Source organism: Anomalospiza imberbis, chromosome 9, assembly GCF_031753505.1.
Source record: "Anomalospiza imberbis isolate Cuckoo-Finch-1a 21T00152 chromosome 9, ASM3175350v1, whole genome shotgun sequence".
In the NCBI taxonomy this organism is placed as follows: Eukaryota; Metazoa; Chordata; class Aves; order Passeriformes; family Viduidae; genus Anomalospiza; species Anomalospiza imberbis.
Genome location: NC_089689.1, coordinates 19,457,264 through 19,477,398, shown reverse-complemented (window position 1 = coordinate 19,477,398; position 20,135 = coordinate 19,457,264). Strand labels below are relative to the sequence as shown.

At 40.2% G+C, this 20,135-nt stretch overlaps 1 protein-coding gene across 5 annotated transcripts; it reads left to right on the top strand.

Annotated features, from left to right (window-relative positions):
* The first annotated feature begins 465 nt into the window (after positions 1–465).
* On the top strand, positions 466–19,498 carry PTGFR (prostaglandin F receptor). 5 transcript variants are annotated; one of them, XM_068199986.1, is made up of 3 exons: positions 466–596; positions 1,730–2,256; positions 17,294–19,498. In XM_068199986.1, exons 2-3 carry the CDS (start codon positions 1,789–1,791, stop codon positions 17,597–17,599), a joined length of 774 nt encoding a protein of 257 aa, XP_068056087.1. In that variant the 5' UTR covers positions 466–596; positions 1,730–1,788; the 3' UTR covers positions 17,600–19,498. The 5 variants fall into 5 exon arrangements, with proteins under 5 accessions (XP_068056087.1, XP_068056084.1, XP_068056085.1 ...); XM_068199983.1 differs by having other exon boundaries at positions 1,730–2,577; XM_068199984.1 differs by lacking the exon at positions 466–596 and adding an exon at positions 1,008–1,129 and having other exon boundaries at positions 1,730–2,577.
* Positions 19,499–20,135: the final 637 nt, after the last annotated feature.

Below are 20,135 nucleotides of genomic sequence, written 5' to 3'. Positions count from 1 at the left end.
ACATTATTCCTGGGGCTGCCCCTTCCCCAGCTCCCTACGTGCTGCTGAAGTGCGTAGTGGGGAAGAAGCATGTGGAAAGAGGTGAAGTTGTAGCTGAGGACAGATGTGGCCTCTTGGTTGCCCCATGAGTTGCTACTGCTGTGGCTGCAGCCTGGTGGGCAAGAACTCGCCCTGCCTGGCTGGGGTGGCCCTGTCGCCCGTCGCTGTGATGTGCACTTACTGCCACTCCGGCTCTCCTTGCCGGAGACACCGCCGCACAGACACCGAGGGCTGCGCCTCCCGGGGCAGCGGAGCGGGGCGCGTGTGCCGCGCCCCGGGGCATCGGAACCGCGGCCCCGGCGGGGACAGGGGCGGGCAGCGCCGCGGCCCCGGGACGGAGCCGGAGCCGGAGCGCGTCCCGGGGGCGGCGGGCGGGGAGGGCGGACGGGAGGCCGGGTGGGGAGGCCGGGTGGGGAGGCGGAGGGAGGGCGGCGCCGGCGGGAGCGGGACTCGGCGGCGGTGGCGGCCGGCGGAGCTCCGCGCTGCGCTTCTCTCCGGCCCCGCGGGGCGAAGCGAACGTGAGCGGCGGCGGGGCCGGGACGGACACCGAGACCGGGGTAGGGAAGGAGCGGTGGCGCGGCGGGGCTGGCCCGGGCCGGCGGGGACCCTGGCACTTGTGCCCGGCGAGCCGGGCTCGCCCCGCCCCCGGTGGCGGCAGCGCTTAAGGGAGAGCGAGGCGGGGGCGGGAGCGCCGCTGCTCCGGCGCCGGGGCTGCCGCCGGTGCGCGCCCGCGGAGCGGCTGCGGTGCGCCCGCGGAGCGGCTGCAGTGCGCCCGCGGAGCGGCTGCGGTGCGCCCGCGGAGCGCCGCTCCGTCTGAGGAGTCCGCCGGCCGCGCTCCGCTGAGCGCTCCCGGGCGGCAGAGGTGCCTCGGTCCGGCGTGCCCCGTTCCCGAAGTAGCTCAGTAACCGAGGGGCTTCAGCGGCAGTTTGTAATACGGGCTGGTAACGCCTGCTTTTTTTTTTCCTACCTTTTTTTTTTTTTTTTTTTTTTTTTCCCATTGCCTAGGAGGGTTTTGCTATTAGGAATGTCCTTGGAGTAGAGATGAGAGATAAAGTGTAAAGTAACTTGCAGAATTGTTTTCTGAATTACGGTGCGTCTGGAAACCAAGTTTGCGCTTCAGCGAGGGCACTGAGAACTTGAAAGCTTCAGTTCTGGTTAGGTTAAAGCTTTGAAACATGAATTTGTGGGAGTAGAATTGTTTAGAGGTGCGGAGACATTGAAAATAATGTTTTGAAAATAAATGTTTAAAAATGGAGTATGATTGTGATCTCAAAATGCTCCAGTTTCAGTATTTCACTTTTGACTGTGGCTGGGCTGGTTAAATACTGTCATTCTTGGAGTTTGTTGCAAGAATGTTTGTTTATTGTAGTTTAACCACCTGAATTGTTTGTATTGTTTATCTTACTATATGTACATAACCATGGTATATTTTATACATTATTTTGTATATATTATGTATAAAGAAGCTCTAAATTTCCTGTAGGCTATATTTGCATTGTGTAATGCATGCAGATAATTGTTTTACCCTGTGAGCGATGAGCTTAAAATGTGATGCCATATCATATCACTCAGAAAACTGGAAAATTAGATTTGTACCGCAGACTCATATTATGGAATTTCTGTTTCAAATGCCATTTGAACAGTGGTATGCCTTTTACAGTGTTGTGTATATTTGTTTTTAATATTGCAGATGCCTTTTGATTGCAAGACTGCTGAAATGCTTTGAGAGCTGCTTCTCCTTTCCTAACCATGAACAATTCAAAATCACCAGGACTGGTTGGATTTGGAGTCTTGAAAAACACAACATGCCACACGGAGAAAAAGATTTCAGTTTTCTTTTCAATAATCTTCATGACGGTGGGAATTTTGTCCAACAGTCTTGCAATAGTAATTCTCATGAAGGCATACCAGAGATTCAGACAGAAATCAAAAGCCTCCTTTTTGCTTCTTGCCAGTGGTTTGGTTGTCACAGATCTCTTTGGTCACCTCATCAATGGAGCCATTGCAGTGTTTGTGTATGCATCAGATAAAGACTGGATTCGATTTAACCAGTCCAACATTCTGTGCAGTGTTTTTGGCATCTGCATGGTTTTCTTTGGTTTGTGCCCACTCTTCCTGGGCAGTGTGATGGCTGTTGAACGGTGCATTGGAGTCACTAAGCCAATATTTCACTCTACAAAAATGACTTCTAGACATGTGAAAATGATGTTGACTATGGTATGTCTGTTTGCTGTTCTTATAGCTTTGCTGCCTATTCTTAGGTTTAGAGCCTACCAAATTCAAGCATCGAGGACCTGGTGCTTCTATAAAACAGAACATGTTGAGGACTGGGAAGACAGATTTTATCTCTTACTTTTTTCTTGCCTTGGGTTCCTGGCCCTTGCTATTTCATTCCTGTGCAATGCTGTCACAGGAATTACCCTCTTAAGAGTCAAATTTAAAAGTCAACAAAGACAAGGCAGATCTCATCATTTTGAAATGATCATTCAGCTCTTGGCTATAATGTGTGTTTCTTGCATTTGCTGGAGCCCATTCCTGGTAAGAGCATAATGTATTTGCCAATGTTTAATGCACATCACTGTATAAAAGTTATACTTTTTTGTCTCCAGGTTTTAAAGCACTTAAGTTGTGATAACAGCTCCACCCACTCAGTGATATTAATTTTATTGCATATTGCCCATAACGTACGTACCTATGCATCTATAAAAACATGGTAGTTATTCTCCACTTCTGATCAATAATACACTAAGGTAAATATATAGTGATTGTGAGGACTGCATTTCCAGTGCTGTGGAGCAGAGAGTGGTAGAAGAATCACGGCTGGAATAATTCAGACCAAATATTGAGCTCTTCCAAAAATCCAGTGAAATCTAGAATTGGGAAGTCTTTTTACTCTGTACAGTGTAAGTAATTTTTTTTTTTTAATGGCAGGCTGTTTGCTGTTATTTCAACAGTTTAGTACTACTTGTGAGCTTTATTAGAAACTTTGTTAGGTTCTTTGTCAGAGTGGTTTGTCAGTTAAGAACCTGAAAATCCTCCCCTCCATTATCAGGGTGTTAGGGGCCTTGCTTTAGGGTCGTATTGAAAAACAGTGGTTGGCAGTGGGTTGAAATCAACATTTGATTTAGACCTAAGCAAGCTGGGTTTGTAATGTGGACAGGTAAGCAGCAGAGCTGCTGTGGCACTGTCCCTGCTGTGACTCCCAGAGGGTCAGTGCTGGCAGTGCCTACTCTGTCAGTGAGCAGGGTCAGAGGAGGTGGGATTGTGATATGGGAAAGAATTTGACAGCTCCATTTGTATCATGGCATTAGAAAGCTGGTGTTAGCTTTGTCTCCTTTAAGTGTAGCAAACTTGTCTGAAGAAATTTAATTTTTTTGCTAGGGTCAGAGGGTTTAAATCACAAGTAACTTGGAATCTTAATTTCTTCCATAGAAGCAGGGTCCTGTAGTTTTCCAGTGATATAAATGAGCAATTTTGGATTGAGCTAACAAATACTGACATTTAAGTGTGAGATCTGTATCAGATCCAGCTGTATTTCATCTGCTCACTGCCTATGGTTGAGTCTGAAGTTACCTGAGTTAGTTAAAAATTAGATACTGACGCTAGCCTAGCTACAGCAGTTTGGTATCTGGCAGGTAGCATTTAATTAATCCAGAATCGCCGGCTTCAAGGCGAAGTCTAGGTATGAATGTCTGCAATCACTGAAATGCACAAAAAGTCTTTCAATTTTGTTCAAATCACAGAGAATTTTTCTAGTCTTGCTCTGCAGCATAGTTTAAATTCATGTGGGCTTCTGTCAGTGTCGTGGCTGTAGTGTGTGGAACATAAAGAAAGTTGTCAGAGCAGCTGAGCAAGTTTTGTAGGGAACTTCTTTACAGTTATTTCAGACACCACCTGAAGTTTGGGGCAATCCACAGAATGGTTTTCAAAAAAACTATATGATGACTTTACTTTCCATGAAAAAGCAGCATTATTATCCTCTGGTGACATTTATTTTCATTTAAAATAATTGTTCTTAAAAGCAGGGATTAATTTGGTGTCAGAAGAGCTTGGGTGTCAGAAGAGCTATAAACTTTTTTAGTTCAAAAGAGATACTTCATTTATTCAACACATCAAGGAACACTAAATTGCAACTACTATGGTTGATTTTGTTATGCCATTCAATTTTGATTATGATATCTATTAAATGTATATAAAATTATAGTTTTAGAAATTGTGGCAATCTAATGAAATCACAGCACTACTTTTGTTAAAATATTTAACTTCAGCTAAGTGGCTGTTAAAGATGAATTATTGGTCTAGCAGGAATTTTTTTTCAGACCGTTTTTGGAGTTGGTGTTTGCATCAGCTTATGATGCAGGCCAGTGAAAGACTTCTTGCTTAATTTTGGACTTGGTATTTTTTGGGACTGTGTTGCAGAGGAGAATTGGTTCACAAGGAATTCTGATTCATTGGGTGGCAAATCTGCCGGTGCTTTCTGTGCCTGCTGGGCTTGTGATGCTTTGCCTCTGGATGTCTTCTGAAATGAGATGAGTCAAACTTACACCAAAATCACCCTGCCCTTATGGAAAATAGTTTTGCAATGTGGACAGTTTAGGTTAGAAAGGAAGAATTTAAAAAACAAAAAAAGTAGGTGTAGTGCGGGATTAGATTCTAGGAACAAAGTTTCAAGGAAGTGAACAGTCAGTGTTTTAGCCAGACAGTTTCAATGGGAAATGCAGTGGGACGGGGTCCTATTTCCTTTCTTAGCTGTTAGGATCATAGAGTTTATACCAGTTAATTTGATGATTTATTTACCCATTCCTTGTTTTGTTAGCAACAGAACACAAACAGAATTACAAGCATGGTGTTAATTTAGCAAGATTTTTTGGCCTGCAGTAGAATAAAGTTTTGTCAGGAACACACTTGCTCAAGTGCTACATTGAAGTGATCCAGGGTTTCTCAAGTTATATGCTTTATGATTAATTGCTAATTCAAATCTGCTTGTCTGATACATCTGGAAGGTCTCAGGGCCTTTAATTTGTGAAAAGAGTGGTTTGCATTCTATAATATAATCAGCTTATACCAAAATAATTATTTCTTGACATACATGTGAGCAGGTGTTCATAGGCGAAATTATCTGGAAAAGGCCGTAAATACATGCTTGTTCTGTGACCATTTGCTTCTTCTATTTTTTTTTCTCCAAGCTAAATCTAAAAGTCAGAATTTGAAAAGTCTAGTCTTTGAATTGTGAATTCTACTTATGTTCTCTGTCCCAAAGAGAATACGGAAGAAAATGTTATATGAAAATCAATTGCCTCAAAGTTACTAGAAACCAAATAAATTTCTGGAAGAGAAAGTGGAGGAAGGCAATGCGTTTCATACCACATATGGTTTGCAGATACAAGAGTTTGGATTCATTTGGTGTTGGGGGGTTTAATTTATTTATTTCCCTTCTGTTTTCAATCTAGTCTGGTATGTCCATTGACTTATGTGTAGGGCTACCATATTTGAGTCTGTCCACTACTGTAATCCAACTGCAGATTTACACCACTATTAGATTTTAAATTAATTTTATTTTTTTCCAAGTGGAGTTAATATTCAGACATTGTTACTGTCCTGTGATAAAATCATTTTCAGATGTCATTAGAGTCACAAGACCCTGGATTCTCCTTTATGGTGTCTGGTGTGGAACTGAACTTGGCTTCTGCATCTGCTCAGTGATAGTGAAGTTGTTTCGATGCCTATTTTTATATGGATGTAAATGTATAAATAGCTAACACTTAATATTATAAATAATAATATATAGTATTGTAATCAGTCACCACCTCTGTCTTAAGATTCCTGAAGATATGGATGGAGCGTTTTTCAAAAGCAGAGCCCATGGCATGACAATGTGGAGCTCTCCCTGTGGCTCTTGGACAGGGACCTCCTTCTGATTACTTTTTTTTTATCTTTGGATTTCTTTCCCAAAGCACCATCTCATCTGTTTTTCAAAAACAAGCAGCTTTTTCAAGTTTTCTGCCACTGTGAGAGAATCTTCCCTTAATGAAGTATGAGAATGAGAGGTGCTCCCCGCTTCTTCCCTTACAGGGGAACACTGATGCCTTTTGAGGAGTTGAGAGGAGAAAATCCACAAAAAAAACCCCAAAAAAGTGAAATTCATGAGCTTTATTATAATATATGTAGTCAATGGTTTGCAGAGGCACAGTTGTTCTGACAGCCCAAATAATTTTGCTTTGTGGTGGGTAATTCCAGGTAAATATGTTCTGAAGATGTAACTTCAACTTCTCTGTATAGTGTCAGCTTTCTTCATCCTTGTGAGAGCCTTAGCCCTTTGCTAAGGGTATGCCAGTTTTGCTGGGTGAATTTGGTCCCTAGGGCCTGGATTCCCAAAGCAGGAGCATTTTGTGACAAGCACCTCTGATGAAATACATTGTTATATAAAGCTGTTTTTTGGCTGTCACTTGACATCTGGCGTGTCATGAAACAGCTTGGTTTGGAGCTGTGCTTGTATGAGCAAATTCTGACATCGGTATGTCGTATTCTGTAGGGCTCAGGGGATAAACATATTATAAAATTTGTTGTTTTGGAGTAGCAAAGAGAACTGCCTGTAACTATGGACAGGAGAGATTTGTTTCAGGGGTGACTTGTTTCAGAGTGAATTTATTTACAGGAACAAATTATGATATGGAGAATTTTCTAATCATTTTCATGTGTGAAACACAGCCTGAGAAAAATACTTTTACATTCAAATTATTCTTGTTAAGATCTTTTTCCATGCAGTTAACTGATTAATTTCATTCCAGTTTTACCTCCCCTCTACTGCAGAAAGTAGCAATTCCTGTTTTTTTTTTTTTTTTTGGAAAGAGCTCTGTTTATTTCATATGAATAAATCAACTGTTATTCAGTTACTTTTTTTACTGCTTAGATTAACTTTTATCAGTCCCTTCTCATGTAATCTCTTCTCTTTCCAATTTGTTATGCTAATTGTGTCTCCCTGAACTCACTCTGACTTTTTCTTGTCCTCAGACCGTCTCATGCAGTGAGGCTTGATGACTGCTTTTCGTGCACCTAGGGCTGTGTTCAACTTGTGATTTATTGAATCACTTCAACTCAGAAGCTGCAGGTGCTGGTCTGAGTGGTCCTTTCAGAGAACATGCTCTGGAGCTGGTGAGAAGCTGATGTGCTGACAGGGAAGCTTTCACTGGAATGCCCTTACCCCATCCCACCCTGGCTGCTCCACCAGCTGGTTTGGTGCAGAGCCAGGCTCAGGGTTGGTATGTGCTGAAGGAGGTCAGTTTGTTGCAGGCTTTACCCTAAGTAACTTCTGGGCTCGCCCTTGTGTTCAGTGTAAGGTAGTTGGATGTACAAGGCAATCCTCTACATCTCTTTTGAGTGTTTTTGCATGTGTAGCCTTGTACACACTTCGTCAGGTGCTCATACCTGTGTTACTCTTGAAGTCTCTCCCTCCATTCTTGTTTTCTGTCTACTTTATTAGGGTGGCAGTTTAATTTCTGTTGCACTGCCTTATATGTGCAATGGGCATCACATATATGAGCTTGTTGCTTTATTAATGCTGTGTGTGTGCCTTCTTTGCTGGTTTGTATTGTCCCTACAGCTTAAGAGGTACTAAAAAATTTATCCCTTGTGCTCTTGCGACTGGTGATTTTTCAGAATCAGAAAGTGCAGCTGAGGAGAAGCAGGGAGATGTCCCAAGATGCAGGTCCATGCTGCCAGTGAGGACTCAGATCTCATGGGGGCTGCTCTGCAGAAGTTTGTTATTACCTTACTCTTTATTAGTCAAAGCTGCAGCCACCATGAGCTTGTTGTGCCTGCACAGGCACTGTCAACAGGGAGAGTGATCTTTTCTTTCGAAAAAGAATAGATTAGGCTTTCAATTTCCACAGGTGTGTTCCTGAAGAGTGAAGAAGGAGATACACTTAAATAAGTTCAGCTAACCTTGCAGCTTTCCGTGCTGTTTCAAGGCTTTGGAACAGGTGTTGGAAAACCAACACTTACCTGTCCTTTTCAGGCTCAGATTTTAAAGAAGATAATCAGTGATAGTCATTATGCTTGTGCTGGCTTTTGTCATTGAGTTCTCGCTAGAAGGTTTCTCTGCTGACACGGCACAGACAGGATGCCATGTCAGCAGAAGAGCTTTGTGTGGGCTGTGGGAACACCTCACACCTGCCTGTGGTAGGGCAGGTCTCCCGTGGGAGTGAGAACTCCTTGGACACTGTCAGTGCCTCTCTGAGGCCAGGTGCAAGCCACGATAGGAGCCCACTGCTGTCACAATGGTTTTAATAAATGAACCAGTGTCATGGGAAAAGGAAGAAAAAAAGCTTTTTGGCAGCAGCAGGCCTGCTGGATATGCCTCTTTACCTCTGGTGTGCAGCGCCGATGCAGTGATAGTTACTGTTGACTTTAGGTAGTTATTTCTCTTCCAGACCTTGCTGTCTTGAGATCAGGAGTGTCAGTAACTTCCTCCGAAAAAGAATTCCCGAGTTTGATTGTCTTTTTGAGTTACATTAGAGAAAGGGCTCTCACTCCTATCATGGTTCTTTGATTGCTTGCTGAGTTTCTCAATAGATCCATTAACTCTGTGCAAATTCAATTACTGTTCTTGCTTGAGTTTCTTCTAGTGTCTGATAACTCAAGGTTAAATTGCTGAAAGATCACTGTCTTTGCTAATATTATGGCCCAAAAGGTATTTTGAAATACAAAACTCATTTTACAGGTTAAGAGGAAAGAGAACACTCGTTTTTATTGAAGTTTTTCTTAGTCTCAAGACAGAAGTTTCTTTCCAGCTTAGTTTCCCATGGAATAAGGTTTATTCAGCAGTTCAGACAATTTAAGTGTGCTTTTGTTTGTCCCCATGAAAATACTCTTGGAAAGAATTTGCACATGTTGGCAGAGAGAGTAACAAAGCTTAATACAATGTGTTTAAAAGGCCAATCCACCTGTTCACATGTGTTTCTGTGAAGCCTTTGGATAAGATGTTCAGATCTTTCTTAGTATTGGTTGCAGAGAACTTTCTTTGATTTTGTATGCTTAAGTGGCACAGCTGCCTAATTCCACCAGGTTACATGTGAACTGGAATGACATTAATTTCAGACTATTCCTACCTAAAATGATACTGAATTTTAAAAGTACTATTTTGGTGTTCAGAATTAGTCTCTTCCTATTGTCATCTTTTTACAGCACATAGAGATCTTACAGGCCTTATCCTTTCTGAGAAACGTGAATCATTTTAACAAAAATGTTTATAAGCATGAGCCAGGGTGTAGTTCATCATAGAGTGCTTAGAAAGTCTATAGTAATTGTGGCTATATTTGTAATTCAAGTGTTTACCTCCCCCTCGCAGAAGTAGGGAGCTGAGATACTCTCCACAGGAAAGTGCTGGAGAAGAAACAGGAGTGGTAATGATAGGAACCAGGGAAGGAAGGAGGGCTGAGACTGACATATTGCCCTTTACCAGAGGCTTCTGGGGAAGCATAAATAGATTGTTTGTTATCTATGTTTACTTGTGCTGTTTGGAAAAATTTGCGTAAAGCTTTTTCTATTAATGCAGTGCCATCAGAATACAATAAGGTTGTTTGTTTTGGAGAAAAAAGTAGGGAAGGCAGGTTTCCAGTCACGTGAGAACATGGCATTTTCAGAATATCGTGCTTCTGGTTTTCTTTCATCATTGTTTGCTTCTTGATTTTTAAATTTAGATGTTATATACAGAATTAGACTATGAAGCACAATATTTTGTTTCAAATAGATGTCAGTGACTTTCACAGAAAATGTGGGTTGTTTTTTTTTTCAATTTTGAAGTTGCCATCTCAAGAAATCAAATTCTGAAAACTTCACCAAAATAAATTTGCCATTCAAAACTTTTCCTTGTTTATTTAACTTGGTTATGTTTTTGGGTTCTGTGTTTGATGTTAAAAGTCAGTTTGACATTCATTCCATTGTTTGAGATAAGAGAATTCTTCCTGTTTCCTAGATATTACACTTTTTCAGGCATTTCTTACTTGAAAATGTCATACACTGTATAACCATCTTTGGAAAATATCATACATGGCATAACCATTTTTGGATGGTTATTTTAGGAAAGCTGTGTTTCCTGACTATCTAAACACTTTAAATGGTAAAGTTGTTGCTGAAAAATCTCAGGGAGTAATACACTCACATGGAAAAACTCCAGAAGGTCCTTCATCCTCACCAGTTTTAATGACAGATATCAGGGTGTAATATAAATTCATATATTCTGTGAGGGAATAATTATTTTTATAATTATTATGGTGTTAATTCACAATCTGAAGTGTGGCCTGGTGCTTTCTGGCACAAGTTACTTGTGTCTCCAGTGCTGTAGAATTGGTTAATGCCTGAGAGGAATTGCTGAGCTGCAGTTTGGGTGGAGGTTCCTTGTGTGCCCAGTGCCCAGCAATGCAGAACACAGCACAGCTTCTGTGCATGTGCTTTGCCAACAGCAGTGCTCAGGGAGCAAACACTGCAGACAGAGTCTACCCCAGGGGTGACAGTGAAGTTTTAGCAGTTGTGACTCATTCTTTGGGATTCATTTTCGTATTGGGTGCGGTGAAGGAGACAAACAGTGGAATGAACAGGAGCTGCTTTGGAGGTACTGTACCATCTCCTGCTGTCCTGGACCTGTGTGCTGCGCGAAGTTACAGGAGTGGGGTAGGATGGAAAGGATGTAGGGAATCTGCTCAAGAGTAACCTCGTGATGGTGACATCAGGACATGAGTACATGGCGAGGAAGACTCTTGTGCTGGGAGGGATGTGACCAGATATATTCCCATCTACTTCACTGCATGGAAAGAGAGAAGGAGAAGCAGGAAGGAGTAAGTAGTAGCTGTTTGTTTTAGGATTTACAGTTCATCAGTGAATTGGAAATAAAGTTGAATTCGCCTTTTACCAGAGGTGTGCATTTGCAGCAGTAATGCGAAATAAATCACTTTTAAATGGAGGTGATTTATCTCTTCCATCCTCCTCCTGGAAGGTGGTTGAGCTGTACAACAGGCCCTTGAAATGTATTTGCCAACAGTAAAGAAAAAGGTAATTGTGAATTATATATTTCAGCTTGGTAGATATATTGCTAATTCACTAGACTTGATATTTCTGATCGTAGCTGCTTAGTTTATTCCTCATGCTGTGGAAACAGGCTTTCTTGTAGCTTTAAAACATGTAGCTCAGGAAACAGGTTGTTTATTTGACTTTGGTATGGACGCTATGTCTTTTCATTATTAAGTGAGTCATCTACTGTTTCCAATGCTAGAATCTTTTCTATCCATACCCACAATGCTTTCCTTTCAAATGAATTATCAATTAAGCTGTGAGAGTAATTACACTGCTAGCTAGTTGAACTGAAGTATTTCTTACTTTGATGGCAAGGAAAGGAAATAAAGATAGAGGGTCAATCCAAGATAGAAACATTTGGATTATTTAGGAGAAACAAAGAGGTGACCTTGAATGCTTTATTCAAGCCCAACATGAATTTATCGTCCCTCAGAACTGATGCAAAATAGGTAGTGTCTAAGGGGAAAGTTGACAGAAAATAAAAACTTCAGTTTCACTTAATGTTTGTAAGTTCATGCACACAGACTGCCCCTGCCCTCTGGTTATGAGGCTTACTTCATAATTTCTTTCCTGTCAATTACAGTGAGAAATTGCCTGGTCACAGACTAAGCTGTGCCTGAGAAAGGAATATGAGGAAATGTTTTTATTTGCTTGTGAAAAATTTTGTGATTTCCTGTTTTCTCTATACTTTTTGGACTTTTCACACCTCTGAAGCTTAACCATACCTTCAAAATGTTATGCAATTCCTTTTTAAGGGGGAAAAATAGTGAGCCAGTGGATCCACTCTTCATTTTTAGTGGCATTATTATTTTATCACAGAAATACACATGAGAGAAAAGGAGACTCCGTTGTTCTGCTGCTGCTTCTCAAGAGCTGATTCTGCCAAATTGCACATAAGGAATTACTACATATGCTCTTAAACGTACCCTCTGGGCTCTAATGTGGTGGAAAGCTGCCTCATCTATTTTGTTGTCTACAAAACCTTCTTAAATTGGCATTTTTTAATAAAATCACTATGCTCAGTTATAATTTAATTGCTAAGTTAAGCGATCATCTGGTATATGAAAGTTGGAGATATATAGTTAATGTTTTTCTTTTAGAAAGGGAAAGGAAAGCATTAGGGGAAAAACGTTGCAGATCTAGAACGTAAAAAGCATTACGTGGCATAAGTGGAACAGTGTGTGTACTAATATTTTGATGGCAGAAGTGGTACACAGCATATTGTTCTTGGAAGCTCTTGTTTTTAGACTGACTTGCAGAATCACATAAAAAATAAAACGAAGCATACTCAGCTTTGTTGCAACAAATGCTTGGCTTCTTTACTGCAAGATCAACATAGCAGTGGTACAGGGAATTTGCTGTCAGTGTTTCTTTTTTAACAGCTCTACTTGGGAGATATAAAATGGTACATAAAATGTGAAGATATATGCATTTTTATTTCTTTCCCACACTATTTTGCAAATTTATTTTCTTAAGGTCTTTGTTTATAAAGTACTACAGAATGTCATCCTGTAAGATCCCTTGCCTGTTAGACTGAAGCTGATTTTGTAAAATGAAAAGTAAAAGTTCCAAAAACTCTAGAAATTCAAAATAAGTGTATATTTTTTGTTTCAGTGGATTGGGACATAATCAGTAAAGTTTTGCCTTGAAACCTCTGTGGTTTAGAAGAAGGAGATTTGCATCTTAGGGTTTGACATAGGCAATAGTGACAAAATATAAGTGTTCTGCAAATACTGAAAAATCCATGGACTTCCTTCCATTAATGGAAATCCTTAGAATGCTTGTAAGGAAATCCAAAGGAAGAGGCTTGGGAGGGTCTGCAAGGTTCCCACAGGGAAGTGGAGTCTGAGGGCTGAGCTGCAGAAGACAAGAATTTCCGATATTTGTCTGTTCTGCTTTCCATGTCAATCTCTTGGTGACTGAGTTTTATCCAGTTTCCTGAAGTCAAGGATAGACCTTGACTAGAAGGTTTGGAGCCTGTGAGGTGAAATGCATCAAAGTCTCATTTCGTCTCATTTCTTAACTAGCTCTAAAGTCAGCTGCTTGTTTTGACTGGCTGTCCTTGAGTACTAACAGGAATGTGACTAAGCAGCACAGCCTTTGAGCCTACTGGTTGTTTTTTTGTAGATCCAATTGGAAGGAAAATTAAATTAGTGCTGTTTACCTTTGGAGAGTGGTGTGAAGCCTTGGAGCAATTTTTTTTGTTTATTGCCCTGAGCTTTGTCCCCAAGGGAAATGGCAATTCTCTGATGTTGTCTGCTAGGTGCAGAATTGAAGAAATCAGCAATTTCAAAATATTTTAAAAAAATTTCCATCAGACTTTCTGGATCTTGCAAAGTGAGCTTTGGTTTTAATGAAGCTTAAGATTGGACAAAAAGTATGTAGAAGTTTAATGTATTGTGTCACGTTCTTCCTTGACACAAATCTGATTTCTCTGTCCATATTTTTAAGGACACTGAATTCTCAGGTCGTTTCTTAAACCAGCAAGGACTAGTATGAGTCAGAGTAACTTTATATCTTTCAAGCAGATACCCTTGGTTAAAAAAATTGCTTTTACAGTTATGTTTTTATAGTACCTTTTATAAAGAAAGTTTGAATTGTCATAGTTACATCATGTATTTCTTTTTTCTTTTTTCTTTTTTTTTTTTTTTTGCAAACTAGGGAGACATACTACAGCTGTCTTCATATAAACAGTGTATAAATCAGCAGAGTGCTACTTGGATTCTTACATTTCTTACATTTCTAAATATGTTAGAAAATGCCATGAGTTACGTGTATTATTTACCAGCTGGGGATTAATTTTTTTGAGTCATGCTGCTGAATCTGCATGAATATTAACTTCAGTTATGGAGATCAAAGGTGATTAGATATGATGCAATAGTGTTGCCTCTTCCCCACTTGGGTACTGCTGCTTACAGAGGACAGAATTCCTTTGTCATACCAACCTGGTGGACCTGCAGGGAAAGGAATAAAGGATTTCAGCTGGTTCCCTGACTTTGAACCAATTATTGACCTCTGACAGTCAAATAAGAACAATTGAAGTGTTCTTTTTGTGCCCGTGGAGGTGGTCCCACTTTCAAAAGTCCACTTGGCACTGCACCACGTTCTGGTGGCAATTTCTGAGCTGATGACTTCAACCATTTCAGTGACATGAATTTCTCTCACCCACAGAGAAAATCCAGACTGTCTGCGTGTTTTGCTTCAATGAAATCCTTTATTAAACAGCTGGTAGTGTATTATCCTTTTTATAACTTAGGGTTTCAAACTGACTTTGGAACAGTATTTTAAGAATTTAAATTTAAATAAATAGACTATGAACATGTGAAAGAACTAATAATTTTTATTAACTTCATTCCATTCCACCCCTCTTCTGCTGAAGTTTGTCTTGTTCTAGAAATCAGCAGATGATTTTAGAAAGGCTGCATAATATAGTCTCCTCTTTGCACAGTTGCTTGCAGTTTTCTTACATGATTTTTCAGACGTGATGAGCCCCCAGAACGGGGCAGTCTCTCTGGAGGAGTGAGAAGCTCTCTCATTTCATACTCAAAGTGATGGCAACATGTCCTGCTGCTCTGCCACAAGTGTTAAAGCATAAAAATGCTCATGCTCAGAGCTGCAATGAGATTCCATGTGTTATTCCATTTCTATATGGAAATCTTGGCCTCTCAGAACTTCAAAAAGCTTTTATATTAGTTTTAGAGATATAAGAAAGAAAATATTTTTTTAATTTCTGCATAATACTCCCAAATAATGTTAGCAATATGATTAGGAAAATTTTATAAAACAAAATTTGTAGATAATTAGATTTTATCTTATTATTTCTAATCCAGGGACCTACAGCTGAGTTGTATAAATGTGTGTCTGTGTACATATGTTCTACTTGCTCTGTGTGAATTTAGATGTATTATTTTTTGTATGTCTGATGTTCAGAAGGGGCAACTGAAATTTTCTGGATGAAGCTTCTCCAAGTTAGAATCCATAGATTATATATTAGTTTTCCTTGTTGTCCTGATTTACTTCATGCAAATCCATAATCAAAGCAGAAGTTATGTTGAACAGCAAATTAATATAGATTAACTTAGATGTGATTGCTTCTAAATGCAAATTACTTCTAAATGCAAACACTTCTCACAAGTGTTCTAGGTAACATGAGAAAATAAGTTTTACAAAATCTAGATGGAGCTACTTTTCCTTATTAGCAACATCTACTGTTTTTTTTTTTTTTTTGGACATGAAATTGCATTGGATTTGGCATTTATTAACTCCAGAGAATGTGAGAGAGGAACAAGAAATGAATTTTTAAGTACATTGAGAAGCAGATTAGTAGATTTGTAACTTGTATGTCTGTATTAATTCAGAGATAGTGTATGGGATAAGGACATTGGTCTGTGAGCTCTGTTGAGCTGTCATTTGCTGCCCAGTCCTGTTTGCAGAGTAAGGAGTATTCTGTCTGAGCTTGCCTTGTGGTATTGGACCTCTAATAAATAAAATGTAGACTGCCCTGAAAAAACATCCCATGTGAAGCCAAAGGAGCTGTTCAAGTTTGGGTGGGCTGCTGATGTAAGAGAGGAATGTGCCCGGTGGTTGTGGGTGAAAAGCAGATTCAGGGAACTGGCTTGTGTTTGTGTTGGCTTGGTGCTCAGACATTCCTCCTCCTCCCCTCACCAGTTCCCAGCTGTGTTCCTGCCAGTCCTACCAGCTTCCTTAGCAATGTTCCTGGGGGCTTCCTTTGCTGCTGCCATAGAAGCCATACAGAAACACTCCATCAAAGGCTTCATCAAACAAGTTCAGTGTCCTTTTATGTGTTCACTTTGTGCCATTCAAGCTTATACTCAGATGTGGTGACGTGCAAGCTATAGGTGGGGTCTGGAAATACAGAGAAGCATTTAAAAAGAAGTAAAATAGGTTTGTTGGCATATTGAGCTTTAGGCTTCTCTCTTCATTCATTATTATTTTTTAGTTTTGCTGTTGAGTTTCTTTTCAGAGCATCTTTTTGAAACTACAACCCTGCACATGGACAGCCTGACCCTACTTCTCATTGCCCAATAAATCAGCGTACTCACAGCATCAGTTGTAAAATATCCCATTTCTTAGTTAAATAACTGCAGTGCTTTAAAGGCTTTGGAACAAAAAGCCTTACAGTGTTTCATCGTTCTACCAAAAAAGTCTTCGTGTGGTTTTAACGTTAATAACAGGGAGAGATAATTTACCATCTTCTGGCAGATTCCTGGCTTGGCAGATCAGGCTTTCCTCACACAGGAACTCAGGTTACAAATACCCAGTGGCAGCCAGCCTGTAAAGGGGGTATCTGCAGGGCAGGAGTCCCAGTGGCCTGAGTTTCCCTGGGGCTGTGTCCTTGCAGAGCAGGGGGGCCAGAGCCACACCTTGCTGGGCTGCTGTGGCCCTTGGGTATCCTCTGCCAGATGCTGCCCCGCTGAGCTGGTCAGGAATTCCACCATGTGAATTATTGGCTCTGGTAGAGTTGTTGCTGGTGGAGGTCTGTCCATGTGTAGCATTTCCAGAGGTGAATGAAACCTTCTGTGTCTCCACTGACAAGTGGCTTTTGTCACCATGGCTTAAATTTTCCTACAGACCTCTAAATCCCCCGATGTCAATAAATTGTGCTCTGCTGCAGTGTAAAAAATGTGAATCTTCTTGTTGAAGTCAAGGTACTGTGTTCCTTATGCAGCCTTTAATTAGGAAAATGTGAAAAAATAAATAGCTGTTACAAAAATGTGCTGACCTACAAGTGGATTCTGTCCTTGAGAAAATCCATTTTTGGAACAGTCTTGGCACGCTTTATTACATCAAATTCTGGATTAAGTTTTTACTTGTTGCTCAGATCAATCTCTCTTTTTGGAGGGTGTTCCCTGGCTGGTTGCCATCCTCTGCTTAAAGTTCAGCAGAAGTAATTCAGGAGAGGCACATGTATGTCCTTTGTAAAACATTAGAGGATTTCTAGGATGATAAATCGTGTATGCCTGAAAGTATTTGCATTGCACTTTGGGATGCACTGATGCTGTGAAGGTGTGAAGATTAGAGACAATGTTGAGACAATTTTACTCCTTTACATGCTCTCTCTGTATGTTTTTTAATGTACAATTTTAAAATACTCGATTTTCAGGTAATTTAAATGCTCTCTTTGTGTATTTTTTGATGCATAATTCTAAAATATTCCCCTTTTCAGGTGACCATGGCCAGAATTGGGATCAACGAAGGTCGCTCAAAGGACACCTGTGAAACGATACTTTTTGCTCTCCGAATGGCCACGTGGAATCAGATTTTGGATCCCTGGGTGTACATTCTTCTCAGGAAGGCTGTTCTTAGAAACCTGTACAAGATCACAAGTGGATGTTGTGGCGTGCATGTCATCAACTTACACATGTGGGAGCTCAGCTCCATCAAGAATTCTCTGAAGGTTGCAGCAATATCAGAGTCGCCAGGAAGTTCCAAGCAGATAAACCTCCAGCCTCTCAGCTCTATGGGACAATAAAGTTTAACTCAGTCTATGAAGAGATGATGGTAGCAACTCTCCTACATGGGCAGTACCTTAAAATAAATTCCAAGGCTCAGTGGTTTGGCATTTGTTTTAAATTGTGAGTGGTTTGCTATTGTTGCTTACCCGTTTGATATTGCTACACCAAAAGATGTCCTTGAATGTTTTAATTCACTTTAGTATGTGGAAGGGAAAAATATAGATGACTTAACATTCCACTACCAGTTTTGGAAGGGATGTATTCTAAAGTGAAGAAGGCTTCTTATAACACTCCCCACCAAACCTTTCACCTTAACAGGTGTATTAAAAGTGCAGAAGTGATCTCCAGGGTGATTTTTAAAAGGGGTAGATGTTTTCTACCAGAGATACCCTCTAATTCTTTGCAGAGTCACTGTTTTCTAGAGTAAAGTCAAGCATCCTTTCTGTAAGGGTATTCTGTGCTTCTAGGCATTGAATTTACCAGTTGTATATTAAAAAGACCTTTTGCTTATGCCCAATTTATTGAAAGATCCACTGTTCTTGGTTCATTGACTTGATCTTTTAATTATTTACTGTTCAATGAATTTTTGGGAGAGCTGCAAACTCTGCATCAGTGTTAGTGTTCCTTTCAAATCACTGACAAAACCTGAGGTTCCCTTTGGGAACAGAGAAGCAAATGAGCTCAGCTTCCTTATAGTTATGTTTTGAGGTATATTGGTGAGCTTTTAGTCCTTTCAGTAAATTCTGTTGAAACTAACAGGCATAAAGCAGTGGTTAGTCTGTGAAAACAGTGGTTTCCCCCTCCCTCCCAAGGTGAAGGATGATTCTGGAAGTGTTCCCCTAGTGCATGTACTGAAATACTCATGTGGTACAGCTGTAAAAGGTCACACGTGTGTCGTGAAAATGTATGTGACCAAATGAGCACCTCTGCAGGGAACTGCTTTGGGAGCAGGGTTTAGTTTGTAAAAGAAAACTGAATGTTCAGTTTTTGCAGGGTCTTGTGTCTGAAGAGCTGCGAGCATTCAATAACTTGAAGGTACCAGAAAATTTTCAGGACAGCTTCACACGGAAGGCCCTTTACCTTTAATGCTGCTAAAAGAAGCTTTGGCTTTTGTGACTGTATGCTGTTCAGAAGCCAAAAATGAGAGATATTGTTTTAAGATAGGTCTATGTTATTTTTACCTACCTAACTTCAAATAACTACATTAGTGAAGTGTTGAACAAAGTTGAACAAAGTATTTAAAAATATTCACTAAGAAGACAGTCTGAGGGACCAAAACTATTCACAAAGTACAAATTCATGTTGTATGTGAGAATAGTTTGTAAGTCAGAAAATAAAAACCCATAAGGTTTAAATATTTCTTTTTTTTTTTTTTTTAATTTTTAAAGCTATTTCCTTTTTGTTTTAAAAAGGTTGAAAAATAAGTGGGTTAAATAACCCTGTACTGAAATGGCTTTATTTACCCTAAAGAATTGCTGTATGTGATTTTTTTTCTCAGTCATAGGGCTGATAAATGGTGGACAGATTCGATGCTGATATAAGTTCTGCACTATTGCTTCATGTGAGTTCTGCTGAAACCTGGAAGCATTCAGTCAGTGCTCAACTTGGCTTTTTCATTTCGTAGAATGTGATGTCAGTGTATCTGTTGACATAAATTATTTGTTCCCTATGGAAGATTGTTGTTTTAGCAGCTGCAAAATAATGTTGGTCCGTAAATTGTTGAGATATTTGATTGGTGAATGAAGCTTGAAAATGCTCCATTTTGTTGTGTGAATAAATGTAGCTTGTATTGTTCACTCTGGGTGGCTTGTAAAACAACAAAGCAAAGTTTATATGTATATGTGATTTCTTATATTTTGTGTACTGATACACACTGAATGTAAATTGCAAAGCATCATTAAAGTTACCAAACTATATCCCGAGAGTTAAGGTATTTTTGTATAACCAAAAAGATGCTAAGTTATTAAAAATAATCCTTATGACAAAAAACATCACACTGGATTCAAGCCAACCACTACCATTCCCATGTGTGTGAAGGCAGAGAGGAGGCCTGTGAGAATTCAGGTAAGAGGTACCAGTGTTTGTGCATGTCCAGAGCAGCTGGTAGTCTGAGGCAGACAAGGTCATGTTCTGATGACCCATGCTTAGAAAATGCAAATAAAAGTGGAACTGAGGCAGTTTGGTGCTTGGGATGAAAGTGTTTTTATCCAAGTATCTGCCCGTGTTTCACGTACATTATAAATCCTGAAAAAAACCTGAGTTTTGCTGTTGCTATTTTGCCTTGCTCAGTGATGTGATAGCCTGCAGAGGCAGCTCAGGATACAGTCACCCAAGGACCTGTTGCCACTGAAAGGGATTGGATTATCATTTCATTTGATTTCATCTCACAGGAGAGCCAGCAACGTGCTGTGTTGTATGATTAGCAAGTTAGATGTTTTGTGGAATATGAGATTATTAAAAAAACAGTGGGATGGCTTCACATTAGGATCTGAGTATTGCCCAGGCAGGGAGCAAAGGACAGTCTGCTTAGGGATGTGCTGATGGTCTCTTTAG

Bases quoted from the DNA above. Each gene is read 5' to 3' on its own strand.
- PTGFR (XM_068199983.1), top strand. From the start codon at position 1,789: ATGAACAATTCAAAATCACCAGGACTGGTTGGATTTGGAGTCTTGAAA. The intron at 2,578-17,293 runs GTAAGAGCATAA...TCCCCTTTTCAG, and splicing joins TTTGCTGGAGCCCATTCCTG to GTGACCATGGCCAGAATTGG.